Raw genomic sequence first — 18,398 nt, 5'->3', positions numbered from 1 at the left:
GACTATTGGTCAACATTGACCTTTTTAAAATTATCTTATTTTTTACTGTGAAGTACCTACACCAAGGGACCCACAACTGACGTAATGGCTATGTCGCTGGACTCCCATATAGTCAACTGTGGTTCGAGTCCCGGACCCGGTGGCTTAAACTTACATCAGGCGTGTGTGTGTGTGTGCCCAAGATCCTGAGAGGGGAAGGGAGGAGAAGGGATTGCGGCGTGGCCATCCCCTCTGGGAGTGATTTCTTGCTTTCTTTCTCTCTGTCTCTCTACCAAGCACATGCACCCTATAGCAAAAACCTCTCAAAAAAAAAAAAAATATATATATATATGTACACCAAAGAACACATAAAAATTCATTTTGGTTGTCATTATTATTGATGCTTGAGGATCCTTCTCTGCCTTGAATGCCAGTGCCCAGGGTCAAAGAGATAGGGTACCCCGAGTGAAAGGGCAGTGGATTGACAGAAGACAGACAAATAAGAACGGGGATCAGAATGCCCTGGTCCTGAGTCATTCTGTGCTCATTCTTTTACGGGGGAGGCAAAGCCATGTGCCTCAGCTGTGGAGCGGTCGTGGTTCTAAACAGCCTTTCCTGGCCTTCTCTGGTTGACCCTCTAGTTTCTTCTATCTGTAAAGACCAGCAGTAGATTATATCTTTGTTCAAAGCTTTCCCACGCCCTACAGTGATAGCGCAAAGACTCCTACTTTAAGGCATGTCAGAACAGGAGTAGGACAGAATACCAGCTTTTCTGGAGGACCCGAGGGGCAGGGCAGGGTTGGGATGGTGCGGACCCAGGAGCCTTTGAGAATGATGAGTGGTTTTGTAAACAGCTGTTCATTTTAACCTCTGTCTAGGTAGACACGGTGCACATTTCAGTGCAAAAGTACATGAGACCCAGGACTGAGGTGGTAAACCACAGGAATCCAGTGGGTCTTTTGAAAAGTGAGGCATCTTTCTCCCTAGACGCCTAGGAAGTGAATAAGGGCCAATCATTATATTTCTAGATTTGTGACCTCAGAGTTCTACAATAGACCTCCTAGGAAGGCCCAGTGTAGAGGACTCGGCTATGTTCTTTCTAGGACAAATATTTTAAAATTTTTTCATCCCCCCTCCCTTGTTTTCCTTCTCACATGATCTCCAATATTAGTTTGAAACTTTTATTTTTCGTTTGTATTGACAAAGGATGTCTGTGCTTGCCAGAGAGAAAGAGAGAGAGAAAGCACCACCACCCTCACTGGGGCATGGTTATGCCTCAATCCCTTTTTCCTACATGTCTCCATCCCATCAGGATTTGGGAAACTCGCACACACCCTGCATGTCAAGCTACCAGGGTCAGGAATTGAACCATGGTTGACCATGTGAAATCCAGCTCCTATGCACAGTGCTTAACTGGTGTGCTATGGGGCCTGCCCTCCACAGTAGTTTGTTTGAGAATTACTTTTTTCTTCTGAAATGGGAGTAACCAAAAGAAATGTTCTGGCAATTAGGAGTTCGGGTTGCTTGTGTCTGGCAAGCTCTGGATTTGCTCTACTCCTCTATCATACTCTGTGATCTAGAGCTGCTAGAAGATGAACAGAAATGGACCAGTTCCAGAGAGCCAGCCCCCAGCATAACCAGTAGAGACAGACAAAGCTTGCAAGTGGAGGGAGGAACTCAGGTTCCAGTGATTCATTTACTTTTATGATGTGTGTTAATTTCTCAGCCCTTTCACTTTAGATATTTAGTGTTTTCTAAGATTTTTCTCTAGAACCAAAATATGGAACCAAAATATATGCATAACTATTTCCATATGGGCCTACAAGAATTCATTAGAAGTCTTTCTCTAAAACTATCATCAACAGAGACCAGCAGTTGGCATAATGGTTATGTCACTGGACTCCCATGTAGTCGACCATGGTTTGAGTCCCAGACCCAGTGGCTTAAACTCATGCCGGATGTGTGTGCATGCGTGCCCAAGATCCCGAGAGGAGAATGTAGAAGGGATTGTGGCGTGGCCATCACCCTGGAGGGTGATTTCTCGCCGTCTCTGTCTTTCTGGCGAACACACGCGTCCTATAGCAAAAACCTCTCAAAAAAAAAAAAAAATGTCATCAACGAAATGTCCTTTTGCCCCTGGAGCCCCTTTGGAAGCTCTGACTGCTCAGCCAGGCCACTCCAGGGGCTGCTCACCCAGAAGATCAGCCTGACTGAGATGTGGGGCTCTGTCCACCCACCCCACTCCCCACTGAGGGCTGCATCGCTCACACATTTTTAATCATGTTCCTCTCTGGTCTCAGTTTCTAGAGCCCAGTCTCTGAGCACTTTGTGCTTTCAATGCGCTTGCCTTTGTTTTGTTTTGTTTTAGGTTTCGCCATAGGGTGTGTGTTCTCGCTACAGAGAGACAGTGAGAGGAAAAATGAGAACTCCCCTCCTGAGGGGATAGCCATGCTGCAATCCCTTTTCCTCCTGGAATTTTGGGCACGCGCACACATGTGTCCAGCATGATTTTCAAGCCGCCAGGTTCGGGACTAGAACTGTTGGCCGTGTGGGAGTCTAGCATCTTAATCATCACATCACTTGCTGCTCCCCCCCCACACTTTTCTAACATGTCATCTTCAACTGTAATTATATATTGAAACAGTCACTTTTAAAAAGAAAGAACAATCAGGCATGCTTTAAAAAAATTCATCAACAAAAAAATGGTTGTAACACACATTTCTCAGTTGTGTTTTCTAAGAAAATAGAGGAAACAGCAGCTATGAGGGTACATTAGAACGTTCTGGAAACTAGAATTAAAGTACAAATTTATTTTAGTATAAAAAATTTTGAAATCTGCATAGATTTCCATGCACCACATTTTTACATTAACTTTTTGAAGACTCCTCACATACATTGATTTATATAAAATGTCAGAATTTTTCCCTCTACTTTTCTTTCCTTACCTTCCTTTTATAGTCATTAAAATGTGGTCATGGAAGAAGGAGGAAGAGAATTAAAGAATGCATGTGTTATAGATTGACTAATTAATTATAAAAAGAGGATTATAAGAAGGTAAACTCCAAGAAACTAAGAATACCATCAATTGTGTTTTTGGTTAGATTTGGTTATTAGTTTTTCTTTTGTTGAATGTCAAGTTTCTGGACAAATGTAAGGTATTACGGTAAAAGTTGGTGATTTTCAGAATTATCCATCAGGCTTATGTAATGAAAATAAATGCATTTGTAGACTACTTCATGGCTTACTGAAATCTTTCTTCTTTACATGTGTGATCTCATTTTTCCTTTAACTGATCCTACAACTTTCTCTCTCACTCTTTTGAGAGAGAGATTTTTTGCTATAAGGCTCGTATGCTCACCAGAGAAACAGAGACAGAAAAAGTGCCCCTGGGGGAAGGAGGTGTGGATGGCCACAATGCAGTCCCTTCTCCTGCACTCTTCTCTTGGGATCTGGGGCACACACACACGTGCCCAGCATGAATTTCAAGCCGCCAGGTCCAGGACTTGGACTGCAGTCATATGGCAGTCCAGTGCCTTAACCACTATACCATCTGCTGGTCCCTGATCCTACAGCTTTCTCAAAGATAGCAGTGAACATTGTATTTTGCCTGTTTTATAGATAAGAAAACAAAAGTACAGAGAGGTTAAATAACTTACTCTACTACTGAGTGTTAAAACTGAAATCCTAAGTGAGATCTTTCTTTGATTGTTCAAGGATCCAAGGAGGAATAAACTACCATCTCTAATACTTTCTAGAAAGAAAGAAAGAACTTAAGAAAACACCATTTTTGTAGCCTAAGAAGATCTTCACCTGTGTCTGTTCTCATGTATATTGTCATTTTATTCTTTCAGGTTTTGTAGGTGAAAATGCCCAGCCAATCCTCGAAAACAACATTGGAAACCGAATGCTTCAGAATATGGGCTGGACCCCTGGGTCAGGCCTTGGACGAGACGGCAAGGGGATCTCTGAACCAATTCAAGCCATGCAGAGGCCAAAAGGATTAGGACTTGGATTTCCTCTTCCAAAAAATGCTCCTACAACTGCTACGCCCAGTTCAGGAAAACCTACCTAAGAGGAAGAGCAAAGGAGTGTTCTACAGTTTGCATTCACGATTTCCTTGTGCTCTAAAATGTTAACCCAGCTTCTGTTTTCGAAGCCGACATCGACTTTGCCTCGAGCTCATCACCTTCGCTTCCTAACTGCATACAGTCCTGCCAGTGATAGAAATGGGATTTCATCACAGTTCATGGTGCTACAGTGAAAACTTTTACCCTTTCATTTCTTCCCGTAATCACCACTATTTCTGGGTGTTAGAAACAGCTCGTTTTCTCTTATTTATTTCGATCTCGTTTGTCAGTACGTTCTAGTGCTTTGCTTGATCCAGGTATGTGTGCGATGCCCTCACAAATGTGTTTCTGAAATGAGACAGGCCGGAAAGGGTCTCAGTTCTACCTTCCCCATCTATCGTAACCCAAAGGACCTGTCGATACAGCAATGAAGTCCTACGCGAATGTTTGTTTGAAAGGCTTAATGATTTCCGATTCCTTGAATTTGGCCTTTCTGTGAGGATTTTCCAACAGAGCGATACCCATTCATTTCTCTATCCTTGGGCAATGCAGTATGGAGTTCACAGTTGACAAACGGCAACTCGTGTTTCCCTCGGACATTCTGACAAAAATAAACCTCACCATTGTTATCACCAGAGTGCCCTCAACATTACTTTAATGCAGATTTTATAAATTTTACCTCATTTAGAACCTAAAATGATTATTGAAAGAAAAATGTATTTTTTAAATTCACCATGACTGAACTGTAAATTCTATTAATCCAGACTTAGTTCTACCTCTCTGTTCCCAAAGACTGATTTCTTTTTTAAGATCAACTCAGATGTAGTAAACTGATTTTAAATTTTAATCATTAAGTTTTTACAGTGTTGAATCAATTTGTATGAAGATTTAAATGGCTCTTCCAAGAACTCAGATTTCTGGCAATGGCCCAACCCGTTTACAGGGTGAACAAGAAAAGTAAATGGTACTGATTTGCTCTTTATAAGATCTAAACTATACTTGAAAATCAAGCAAAAGTGATTTTTTTTTATCATTTGCCTAATTTTAAGTTATTTCTAAATCATTTGCTTCTGTATAATGTCATAGAGTCTAAATTCCTTAGTTTAAATTTAGAAGATGTTAATTTATTATCCTCCTCATTGGTAAGAACTAATCATTATAGTTATTTTTCTATTGGTAATGGCCTTTATTGGCTGAGTAAAGGCCAAGATTACACACATGAGTCACCTTTCTAATAGGTTTTTAGAATTTTGTAAACCCCCAGAAAAGAGTTTTTAAAGGCAGTAGGAAAGGTTGATATATGTAACAGACCTTTCTCGGGTGACCCCCTAAAGAAAATAATGCCAATGGGGCCGGGGAAAGTCAACCTGCTATTTGAAAGCCTAGATAGTTTGCCAAATGTACATGTTTCTTTAAAGAATTATTTTTTTTTTTCCTAGGGGTATCATGGTAAGAAGACAGGCCGCGTAGGGAATTACAGACTGCCAGATGAGTTGCTCTTTAAGCACTCTTACTGAATAAGGTAACACTGTGGTGCGATTACTTTCTCCACGTTTGTTATTTAGAAAGTTGCCATTTTTGTTAAGTAATGTTTTGAAATGCTGGTTCTATCTAAGAGGAGATTACATCCAGATTTTAAAACTACCTTGTGCTAGCGTATTGTGCATGAGCATCCATTCTAAAGTCTGGTTTTTTGTTTTGTTCTGTTCTATTTTATTTCCATTATGTGAAAACCTGAAAATCCTACAATTTTGAAAAACTGAATTTTGAGCCATTGGTAATGAGGTTATTCTGAGACTGGTCCCAGACTCCTGAGGACCCAACCTCTCTGTGTCACTTTACTGTGTGCTGCTGAATGCAAAACCCTCGTGAAGAGCAGCACATACGCAGAACTGGCGTGGGGAACTCCGTAATCAAGGAGCGTAGGCCGTGAACACTACTGCCACATTCCAATGACATCCTAATCTTGTGACTCAACCCTTCTAAAATGCTCACTTAGCATCTCTAACCCCTCCCAAAATACTTCTTTCTATCTTCCACTAGTAGGAGAAAGTTTATAATGTTGACACCTACAATCCCATATGTGGCTCGCAGAGAACATAAAATATTTTATTAAAGTGTTTGACTGTACAGACTTTATGAATCAACATTTAAGGCAGAGAAGTGACACCATCCCGAGTTTTCCTATACTCACACAGGCATGTGTTCAGTCTCGAGTCCTACAGAAAATTCAATGTAAATCTGATGTTTTGATTGTGCCCTTTTTTTTGGAGAGGTTTTTGCCATAGTGTGCGTGCACTCGCCAGAAACACAGAGACAGAGAGATAGAAAGTGAGAAGTCCCCCCCCGGGGGGATGGCCACGCTGCAATCCCTTTGCTTCCATTGTCCTCTTGGGATCTTGGGCACGCACACATATGTGCCTGGTGTGAGTTTAAGCCACCAGGTCCAGGACTCGAACCACTGTCGACTTCATGGGAGTCCAGTGATGTAGCTGTTAAACCAACTGCTCATCCCTTGATTGCACCTTTAATTGGAGAAATAAACACAGTGAAATATGAAGTATTTTTAGGTTTTTTGTTTTTGTTTTTGTTTTTAATGAAAGAGACAACATAAGAGCACACGAGAAAAAGAGACAGGCACTTTTGACGAGGTGTTGTCATGCAGCAATCCCCCCCCCCACCCCCAGCTCTCCAGCTAGTTAGCGTCTTGGGTGGGAGCATCTGACCAGCTCTCCAGCTAGTTAGCGTCTTGGGTGGGCACATCTGACTCTTCTTATTAGCTTGACTGGGCATCTGAACCCCTAGTCAGTCATGGGACTTCTGGCACTGCAGGCCAGTACCCTACTACCTGTGCCACCATGGCTGGGCCAAAATATGAATTTTTTTTTTTTTAAGAAAGATTTTTGCTGTAGGGCATGTGCACTCACCAGAGAGAGAGAGACAGAAAGTAAGCTATCACCCCCTACGGGGAATGACCATGCCACAATCTCTTCTCCCCGGTTCTTTCTCAGAATCTTGGGCACATGCACCCAGAGTGAGTAGTAAGCCCCCAGGTCTGGGACTCAAACCGCGATTGACTATGTGGGAGTCCAGCGGCATAACCATTACACTATCTGCTGTTCTCAAAGCATGAATTTTTTTAATGTAAGTCAATTGCCTTTTCAGTTGTGAAGCCCACTAATTTCTGTTTTATACATAGTCATAGTTACTCTTTGCCAGTTACTATGCCTATAGCACCTGAAGCACCCGGGAATTCATCATTTAGAGCGTAAGATAGTCCTCTGCTCGTTATTCTGCAGGATTTTTAGCCTCTTATCATATTAATTTGTTAGGCTAAAAATTTTAGAAAGCATATATAGGTCTTCTCCCTTCCTATCTAAATTATCCATTCCCTACAAAAGCCAGGAGAGGCAGAGCATGGCTATATTAGCAATTGGACCCTTTTTCTCTACATATGTGTTTATTCTACTTAATAGTGACCAGATTCTGAGCTAGAGCCACTTCCTTCCTTCCTTTTCTCCCCCAAAATACAACTGTTAAGAGTACAGTCTCCACAAAATTAGTCGGCTTTTATTTTTTAATTATATAGGGCCCCTTTAAAAGAAAATACATAGCTAATTAAAATTTGTCCTTTTTTTTATCTCAAGTATTTGACTACATATGTTTTCTAATCCGGATGTGGTTATCAAACAGAAGGTAAAGTCGGGTTGATGATATGCACAATATGTACATGTTAGGTGTGTTTACAATGCCCATATGTATGCAGTATACAGACACGATTGCAGAAAACCACGTTTTATTATTATCTGTATTTTTACACTGTGAATTGGTATCGTAATTAATCGAACTGACAGTTGCTTCTCTTCAGTATGTTTCATTTTGACCTGTTATATCATAAAAGAGAAAAATCATTGTTGACAGGCTTTTTAAAGCCATCTTCACCTGTATTCTGTCTCTCGAAAAGAAAAGTGACCCAAATTGGTATTGTAAAATGAAATTGTTAGCAAGAAACATTTTGGACTTTTTTTCCTTTGATAGGAAACTATATTAATAGTATAACAAAGAATCAAAGAATAAAACAATGATTAAGAATGTTATTGATAAGCAGTTATTGTCTTTGTGTCTTAAATGTTTCTCTTTTACCTTAAAGTAAAAACAAAACAAAACAAAACAAGTTAACTTGAAAGCATGGTTTCAAAACATTGTTTTGAAGCTGGTGGTGTGATGGGTAAGGCAGCTGGATCTCACATGGCCAACTTCGCATTTGGGGTTCCAGATGCCACGGTGAAAATGCCAGGCAACTGCGCATGTGTGCCCTAAATCCTCAGAGGAGAATGAAGGCAAAGGGATGATAATGTGGCCATCTCCCTTGGTGGGGGACGGGGGGGTTTTCTCATTTTCCCCTTCTTCTCTATCTGTCTCACTCTGGTGAGCACATGTGCCCTATAGCAAAGAAAAAAAAAATCAACAATTAGAAAGAAAAATAAATTAAAAAAAATTATTTCTAAGGATCAGTCCATGGCATGCTGGTTAAGGTGGTTAAGGTAGCTGGAAATGACATGACCGATCATATAGTTCAAGTCCTGGACCTGGCGGCTTGAGAAGCATGCTGGGTCAATGTGCATGCCCAAAATCCTGAAAGGAGATCTAGAAGGGATGGGATTCCTGTGTGACCATTATCCTTGGTGTGGGTACTTTCTAACTTGCTCTTTTTCTCTCTTTCTGTCTCTGGCAGTTTCCTGCACCCTCTGGCAATTGTTTTTCAGTCGTTTTAAAATTATATCCGTTGACAGTATTTAATAGTACAGTTAAATTCATTGTTATTTTTTTAAGGCCTGGAAAAGTTAAACATCTTGGGGGAGAAAAAAATCAGAAAAAAGCTGGTAAATATATTTGACTCAAAATTATTCATACCTGGCCTTGACTTCTTCTACCATTTTTCTGTTTTTGTTTTCTCTGAAGCTGGTCTGGACTAATTAGCTTAAGATCTCTTTCCACTCCAGGATTCTATGATTCTAATGTAGGAAGGAACACATTCTCATTCTCTCTGACCATTTAAAATATCAGTCTGACTCAAGTGTGTTCTAATCACTCCATTTCCTTCTGGAAGTTTGTACCTCTCATAAACCTGCTTGACTCTTTTAATTTTATAATACTCACTAGTGTTGAGTTTTGTTTGCTGTAAGAGGCATTTCACGATGTTGATTAAATTTTACCCTTTCTCCCCAAAAATTGAGTAGAGTTGTTAAAGTAAGTGGATTTTTTTTAATCCAATAGGTATTAAATACTCATTTATTTAACAGGCTTGCAGTAATATATACTTCACTGACAAGTGGACCATGAAGGCTCCTTCTGCTGGGTTCCCACTAAGCAAAGACTCATTACTTTACACACCTGACATTTTAAGTAGATCCAGATTTGTCTCTAGCGAGTCAATGCCATTAACTGCCAGGGGTATGATCTACTATTGCCACTTTTAGTTTTATCTGTACATTAGAGTTGTCTCCTGTCTTTGAATTGTCAGACAGCTTAAATCACTCTCGGATTCACAGAGCTCAGTTCTTGTTGCATTATCAGAATGTCCTGTGCTTACTTCTAATTTTTCAAGAATGAAGTTAGGTAACAATTAAATGGATGTTCTTGTGTATTTTTAGGCTTTATTTTTTCCCCCTTAGTTTGAACATTTAAAATAAGCCACTAGCATTATAAGAGTATGTATTATTCGACTCTAAGATGGTAACGATGATGGTCCCCCAAAAAACAGCTAAGATTTCTTTTTGTTTGTATCTTATTAAATTAGTAAGAAATAGTTATTTCTTCTGAAGTCAGCATTTTTTAATAGAAGCAGAAAGAATGAGAGAGAGTATACTAAGTCACAGTTTATGAAGGGGGAATCTTCAAAAAGTTGGAAATGCTTGGATTTCAAAAAAAATTTTGCAACAAGATAAACTTGTACTTTCCATTTTTTTCTTTCTTTCTTTTTTTTTTTTTGTTTGTTTGTTTGTTTTTGGAGAGGTTTTTGCTATAGGGCGCGTGCTCTCTTCAGAAAGACAGAGAGAGACAAAAAGCAAGAAATCACCCCCCATGGGAGATAGCCATGCCACAGTCCCTTTTCTTCCATCCTCCTCTCGGGATCTTGGGCATGCATGCACACGTGCCCACTGTGAGTTTAAGCCACCAGGTCCGGGACCCAAACTGCAGTCAACTACATGGGAGTCCAGCGATGAAGCCATTACGCTAATTGCTGGTCCCGTACTTAGCATTTTTTTAAGGTTCTGTTTTGTTGTTATTGTTTTTGTGCTATAAAGCATATGTGTGTGCTCGCCAGAGAAAGAAAGAGGGCAAAATGAGAAAACAAGTTGCCAGGTTCAGGCAGGACTCAAACCACGGTTGTCCATGTGGGGGTCCAGTGCCTTAACCACCACACCACCTGCTGGTCCCATATTTTTCATTTTTACATGAACTTTTTGAAGTCCCTTTGTATGCTTTCCAAAACTAAACAGATTTCTTCTGTCTCTTACTGCAGTGAATTTCTTTCAGAACTTCCTAGTTATGATGAATAAATGAATTAGGGGAGGAGAAGATTCTGTTAGATAACTGGGTAGCAAATCTGATATTCTAAAATTATTCCTTGATAGGTATAATTTGTTGTGGAAACACTAGATAATCCATGATGCATATATAAGGTATGAAATTCATAAAATAATGTTTAGCTAGAGCACTTGGGAGTATCCATTAAAGGTGTGAAATGTAAATGAAAAACACAGTATTAAAACAGTATTTTTAATACACTATCATGTTCATAAGGGCTCAGCACTAAGTACAGTGGTCCAAAATCTAAGACTGGGTTCTTGACCTGCATCTTCATACACCTATCCTTTTATTATGCCACTTCTAATTCCTTTCCTGTTTTGTTTTTAGTTTAGTTTTTTTTTTTTTTAAACACATCTTCAGACATTTTAATATCACAGGCCAGCCAGTCTTCCCAAATGAGAAAACAATTGCGGAGCTCAAAGGACGCCAGCATGGTTTGACTCCCACACCATTGTATTTCTCCATTAGGTCCCTTAACAACTCAGCTAGAAACAAGCGGCAGATTTTTTTTTCCCCGACTCAGTGAGTAATTGTCTGCGCTGCAGTGACAGATGTGCAATATAGCAGCTTCTTCAGGAAAAAATTAACAGTTTGTCCAGCATGTCAGCTCGCTCTTTTTAGTGCTTGGGAGGTCTTGGCCCCATTATGGATGATTTAGAAATTGAGGCAAGCAAAAACCAGCTGCCTGTGCTGAAAGCCTTCGTTAGTCGGCCTCATCTGCATTCCAGGACTCACTCACATCCAGAAATTGGTGGAGCCCCTCTGGCCACAAGATGAGTATGGGCTGACAATGCCTTGATTTGTTGAGAGAGAGAATAAATGGGTTTTTCAGAAGATGAGGAAATATCACCATTACTGGCCAATTTACAGCATTTTATCTGTTCTTCAAACATGTCACTTTTGTTATTGTTGCATGGTAATTACATAGTGAAACGGAAAGAAAACAAATTCTGGTTATGTATTCAGATGGATTGCAAAATCATATAATCCTGATAAATGCCCATTTATGATACACATGGATGAAAGGTTCATTTTAATTTTGAATGGCTAGCTCAGCCATAAATAGGATATAGGATTAAATTCCAGAGAATCTGATTACATTGAAGCAAATAGTCTTTTCTTTTCCCTTTTTCAGATTCAGGGTGATGCCAGAAGGCATGTTCACAAACAGGATTTTCCTGAAACAATACAAAAAGTGAGTTCAGAATCACATGCTCAAAAGAGTATGTACTCACAGTGAAGCTGCATGGTTATCTTCATCTGGAGATCAGACAGTCCTAAAGGTTCCTCAAGAAGGAGAAAATATTTCCATCCTGGAGGAATAGCCTATTATTTTGAGATTCACATTCCAGTTCATTTCTTAAGTATCAGCAAACATTGGGAGACAAGAAGTCAAATGCTTTTCCTTGTGTTCATCTAAGATTATTTCTCCCCATCCCTAGGTCATTTGTTATAAAAGAATGTTACATGTGGAAGTTTAGCTGAGCGTGCGCATAATGAGAAGCAGAGAGGACAAGGAACAAAGGGGAGTGGCACCCTAGGACCACTGCTTAACATGTCAGGTGTGTGAAGTAATGAGTCTCTGTTTAGTAGGAACCCAGCAAAACGAGCCTTCATGGTCCATTTACCAGGTGAGTTTGTGTTACTACAAGCCAGTCAAATAAATGAGTATTTTAATACCTAGTGGCTCCCAGCTTTGCTGTGGCAAGGAAAGAGAAGAGGCACACCAGCACTTAACCAGCCTTGGCCAGGAGGGACAGGTGTGGCTTCTGTTCATCTGCCAGAACTAGAAAAACAGGCCCTGCTGAGTTGCAGAAAAGCTGCAGACAGTAGAGAAGGATGGCTGACTCCAAGGCCTAGTGATTGAGGCAGCTGGATCCCACATGATCAACCACAGGGTTGGAGTTCCAGACCCAGTGGTTTGAAAAACACATTGGGCCCATGTGCATGCATGCACCAAATTCCCAAAAAGTAAGAAAAGTGGAAGACAAGGGATTGAGGTATGACTGTTATTATGGAGGAGAGGGGGTGTTTCTCCTCTCCTCCTCTCTCTGTCTCTCTTTCTCTCTCTGTCAAGTGCACACACTAACAAAAGGGAAAACATTGAATTTGGTAAGCACTAACCATTTCTGTCACATAGTCTTAGTAAATGTCCAGGTTGTTAAATATCAAACCAGCATATACTGCATTTAATTGAATCTAAAATGCCATCACTTATAAGATGCCCCCTAATTTTGTGTACCACTAAGAAAGAAATAAAAAAAGTCACTGCCAAAGTATAACCATCATTCATTCATGGCAGTGTGTATTTTAGTTTCATAAATTTTTAAAGTGATAAAATATATTTATAAGTATTGAAAGAATGGAGCAGAGAAAATATTCTAAGGAATGTCAGGGAAGGCTGCATGGCTAGCTGGGATTAGAACTGCTCCTTGAACAATGATTGGTTTCCCATTAACTATGTCAATGTATGTCGACATAAAGTGAGTTAAAAGCATAGATTTATTCCCAGCTGAATTTAATGCCTAGCCCTAACACCCTCTGTGTAATTTGGGGCTAATCTTGTAGGTTTCAGACTCCTTTGCTAAATTTAGGAATAATAGCAACTACTTGATAGGGTTATGAAGACTAAGTAAAACAATCCATGTAAAATACCCTAAATACCAATGCCTGGCACATAGTAGGTGCTTTAAATGAGGTACCTTTTCTTTTCCAGTTTTTAATGAAGCAATACATTGTTTTGTTTGTTTATTTGCTCTTCTGCCTAAAAAGCTGAGGAAAGGATTAGAGAGAAATGTTGGTACATTTTTACTTCACCACTAGGTTCTAGTAAAAATAGTCATTTTAACCAATCTTTCTAATTTCGCAGCCACTGTTGGACAGAGCCCTACTGAAAAAATTCTGCTGACCTTACATGATAGTAGGTTTTTTTTTTTTAATACACTCAACTGAAACCGATAAACAAACAAAACAAATAAACAAATAGAATTCAGACCAGCCCTGTGTTGAGGTGGTTAAGTGCTATGCACCGGGAGCAGAATCCCATGTGCCGACTGTAGTGCAGTTCCTAGCCCCAGTAGCTTGAAAATACACTGGGCATATGGACATGCCCAGACTCCTAGGAAGACGGAGAAATGGAGGAAAGAGGATCATGCTGTGACCAACCCTATTGAGGGTGCTTTCTGTCTTCTCTCTGGTAAGTGCATGCACTCTGACAAAAGTAAACAAATAACAATTCAACCACCTGAGCCCAATGAATTATTTCTTACTAGCTAAATGTACATTATTCAGGAACCATCAGCCATCCCACCCAGGGCTTTGGAACCTACCATCACTTTCCATAAGCTGCTGATCTTGTAGAACCATGAGAATGAGATACAGAACTCAGTGCTAAGCTTGTGTGGAGAATATAGTTTTCTTAGGACTCTAACAAAAGCTAATATTTTAACAATTTTCTTGGGACTGGAAGATGTTGTGGTGGTTGAAATGCTGGGCTCCCACATGGGGTGACCATGGTTTGAGTCCCGGACCTGGTGGCTTGCTTTCACACTCCCTACCACCCACAAACTATCTCTCTCTGGCCAAATTGAAAATTAATGAATTCTTAAATATTTTTCTCAGATAAGTTACTTATTAAAAGTCTGTCTTTTCACAGAGTCTGAGAGTATATTCTAGTAGCATATCTACCAAACTTTAGAGTTCAGAATAATTGGCGGGAAGGAGAATTTTAAAACTGGCATTTTCAAAAAGACATCTGAGACAGAGTACGTACAAGTGAGAAAGACTGTCCTGGAAGGATTGAGATGAGGTAATCACCAAATCTTTGCCCACATCCAAGCTCGATCTCCACAGTGGACCCTATTCGATCATCTGCCCAAGCTCTCCCTTCTCCCAGAGAAATGTTCTGAACTTAACACCTGTGACCCTCTGCCAAAGAAGAGTCCCAGCAACTTTGAATTAGGACTAATAAATTCTATTACAAACTTGATGTGAGTAGTCTCTTGAATGGAGGAGCCATTAGAAAGCTGAGAAGAAGAGAAAGTTTGTTCATGAGATAAAGGGATGAAATAGAGCAGAGAGAATGAAGATGGAAAGAGGAACTACCTTAGTCTTCTCCACAGTTGTCAGATGTTCACATCAAAGGGCAAGAAGAACATCACCGAGGATGTGGAAGCGCCACTTTTCTATAGTGAGCTTGACCTCTCTACCCAGGATTGGCCTTTTATATTATTGGACAGAATATTTGCCATATGGGCCTAAACATTTTCTTATTAGCCAACAGATAAATCAGAGGGTAAATCATTCACGTAACACAAAGATTTTTCATGTTGTAAAAGAGCACGGGACCCTTTAGGTAGCGTTTTCTCAAGTGTGTATTTACAGATCATTAAATACTTAACAGAGGGGAAAAGCAAAAACTGAAATGCTTAAGCCAGTATTTATTAAATATCCCTCATAGATTCAGATAAAGCAAATCTAAAAATCATAATGACAGTTAATTGTTCGGTTTTTAGATTTTTATGTTAGCAGGCAAGAAGCTAAAATAACAGCCTGTCCAGGTTAATACGGACTCCTGGGTATACTACCATGGTTTTAATTCTTTTCCTAGGCTTTATCTACAACCCCAGAAGACACCTCTTTTTTTAAGTAATAAATGTCTCTTTTTGTAGAGGCTAAATTAAGAGGCTTTCTGTTATTTCCATATAATACTAATTCTCTGTGGGATGTACTAAAACACATTGAAAAGTTCTACAATACTTAACCAACTGAATTTTTTGATTGTGCAATCATTTAAGAATTTAGAGTTTTAAAGGAGCTGTTACACCTTATAATACTTTAATACAGTTCTGCCTTGTGACAAGACAGAATGTTAAATAACTTGGCCGTATCTTTTCCTGTTTCCAGCCCAACTCTAGCAAATTCTAACCCTGTCATTTCTATCTACATGGGAGACCCATTACCACAAGGGACCTGCATTACTTTGTATGTGTCTCAGAGTAAAGGAGAGTATAACCAAGCTGAGAAAAGCAATTAGAAGCCACATCCTTCATCTTTTCATCCCATCTTGTAGCCTCTTGCTTATCACATATGCAGGCCAATGAGTTCCACTGTTGGTTTTCCAGGAGAAATGGCTGTTACTGCTAAAATGGTTCCCTCAGAAAGGAACAGTTGACCCACCCTCCTGCCTCCAGCTTATCAGATGGGAATGCCAGGGCCCCCTCTCTAGGGAGGAAGCAAGTAAAGAAAAAAGTCCAACAGCAGAGAGCAGCCTTTTGTTCCTGGGGTTTATTTCCTCTTCTATCTGGGACCCAGAGGCAATGAGTTACAGTGGAAGGAACCCTGAGCCAGGTGTCATGAGACCTGGATTCAAACCCAGTCCATCTCTTTTACCACTTCAGAATATATATAATAAGATTTCCATGACTGTCTGGTTTCAGTATCCAGATTTACAACATGAAAAAGTTGGACCAGAAAAGGAATTGATGTTTCTGAATGTCTCCTCTGTGCTGGGGATAGCACACATCATTTTCCAGCAAACTTGGTCCTTGACAGTTAAATAGATCATATGACATGTCCATAATGCAGACTAAGTGGGAAAAATCGCATTCCTAAATTGTCAGAAAGTTCAAATTATTTAATACTTAAGAATATGCATGACCAGCCACAGTGGCACAGTGGCAAATACAGTACTCCACAAGGCTAAAATCATATGGGAAGGTCGCAGGTTCATATCCTAAGATCTCCCTGGACACACACAAGCCTTGCATACACACACCTCTGATCCTGGCTGGCTGAGGCTGGGGGGGTGGATTGTGGTATGAAGGCTCTGTTGAAGGTACCCCTTTCTCTCAAGAAATAAATAAATAAAACTTTAACCAAAAATGCAACATGATTCTCTATAGGTAACTTCATAATAATTTAAGCTAACATTGAAGAAGATTTTATTTAAACTAATTAATATTCAAATAGTATTTGCATATGTGTATGTATGGTACCAAGAGTTTTGAACATTGTATTTTCCTTAAATACTTTCTCCTGCAGTTTATTTCTGTCATTAATTTACTTGATAAAACTAATAGGCATACAGCCCAGCCCATGTCCTAATTACTACAAACCCAAAATGTATGAATTGCACATAACTAATATTTGAAAATATCCCCTGGCATATGTTTCATGACATGTCAGTGTCTTGATCCTACATACAAAATAACACTAACTTGGCAATATGACCTTGGGCAAGAGCCAAGCATGATTTCCCAGAACAATGAAGAAGAAAGTGATGTTTTGTTTGGTTTTTCTCTTTTAAAGAACTGGGGTCCAGGATCAGTGACCTTAACTCTATATACAATTTGAAGAATTGGAATGGATTCAGAGAAAATCAAGACAAATGATTAAAGGCTAAGGGGATAGACTTTAAAAAAAATATAGGCAATGAATAATGCAGAGTTTGCTAAATAATGGCCACAGAGAGGATTTAATAACCCCAAGCATTTTTAAAGACATAAATATTCAAGAGGAATAGAATTTTTTCAAGAATTACCCTTTCACTCTAGAATGTGAACAATGTGTACTACTTGGCCTAAAATTAAAAAAAAAAATAGAAATTGAGATTTAAAGGGAACGGCATTAATTTTAATGGAAAACATTATTCTAATCAAAGGAGGAAGAACTAATATGAAATCTGTCTGAATTGGGTGAGGGCAACAATTTAGGCCAGTTCTAGGGTAATGGACAGAAATGTTCTAAACACACTTTAGAGCCTAACCATTTCTTTCCACTTCCAAACCACGTTTGGCAGTAGGTTGTACCAGGGAGGGAGATTTTGGGGGTTTTAGGTTGTTTTTTGGTGTTTGTTGCATTTTTGTTATTGTGCTTCTTATATGGGCATTCTGTTCATTCTTTTATCGATGAGTAGCATTGGCTTTTGTTGTGACCCCTTCTGGACCCTTTCTTTAATCCGACTTTTGCAGCTGTAAAAATAACCAGAGCACCTCACAGGTCATTAGGCCAGGTAAACGGCTCATTGCAGAGTGCAGTGGGACCAACAATGGCCCTATTTTGCCACTGCGGACTGTGTCTACTTGTTATCATCTAATTAAATGCTACTTGCTGCGTATTTATAGAGCATCTACCATATGCTTATCACTTAGTTGGTTGCTATGAGGATTCATAAGATTTTTATACTGTATTTAACTGCCCACAAGGGACTTCACATCTTTTTGGAATCTCAGGAAAGAGATTCAAAATAGTTCACAACCAGGCTGGCATAGTTACTGGCCAATGAGAGTAGAAACCTATCTTCTCTGAATGGATACCAGCTATTGAAAATAACTGAACTGCACATAATGTAATGGTGCATGCTAGTGAGTGCCAGCCCTGCTTACATTTGATTTTGTACAAAACAATAAGGTTAAAGGAGGAGGGGGGAAGTATGTCTAACATGTTATACTGAATCTAATCAACTGCTAGTGACTACGATGGACAGTAAATGTGGTGTATATTGCCCTTTTCTGTCCATGGCAGACACCTTCATTCAATAAAGGCACGGGGGGTTGGATGCCACTGTGAGATACTGGAGCCACATGAGAAGTCTCTGAGTCCAGTTCCAGGATCAGCCAAAGTGTGTCCGTGATCCTGGCTGACAGAAAAACAGAAGGATCCAGGGGATTTTGTGGTGTGGCAAGACTGTTTGGAGTCTCAATCTCTCTCCTGTCTCTTTCTCTCTCTCGAAAGAATGAATAAAAACTTTAAAAATAA

General features: G+C 39.7%; 1 protein-coding gene across 2 annotated transcripts in view; it reads left to right on the top strand.

Annotated features, from left to right (window-relative positions):
- GPATCH2 (G-patch domain containing 2) overlaps positions 1–12,265 on the top strand; it is a 189,688-nt gene extending 177,423 nt beyond the window's left edge. Inside the window, exons 9-12 of one of the 2 annotated variants that reach the window (XM_027774715.1) lie at positions 3,831–5,010; positions 5,486–5,568; positions 11,776–11,835; positions 12,083–12,265. In XM_027774715.1, coding sequence (XP_027630516.1) covers positions 3,831–4,051 — 221 coding nt within the window. In that variant the 3' untranslated portion in view covers positions 4,052–5,010; positions 5,486–5,568; positions 11,776–11,835; positions 12,083–12,265. Of the gene's footprint in view, positions 1–3,830; positions 5,011–5,485; positions 6,373–11,775; positions 11,836–12,082 lie in introns of those variants that run through there. The other variant, XM_014590651.2, reaches the window with a different exon arrangement.
- Positions 12,266–18,398: the final 6,133 nt, after the last annotated feature.

The sequence above is a fragment of the Tupaia chinensis genome, unplaced genomic scaffold (assembly GCF_000334495.1).
Source record: "Tupaia chinensis unplaced genomic scaffold, TupChi_1.0 Scaffold000473_1, whole genome shotgun sequence".
Lineage (NCBI taxonomy): Eukaryota > Metazoa > Chordata > Mammalia > Scandentia > Tupaiidae > Tupaia > Tupaia belangeri.
The sequence above is the reverse complement of the archived record's forward strand: the minus strand, read 5'-3'. Positions and strand labels throughout refer to the sequence as shown.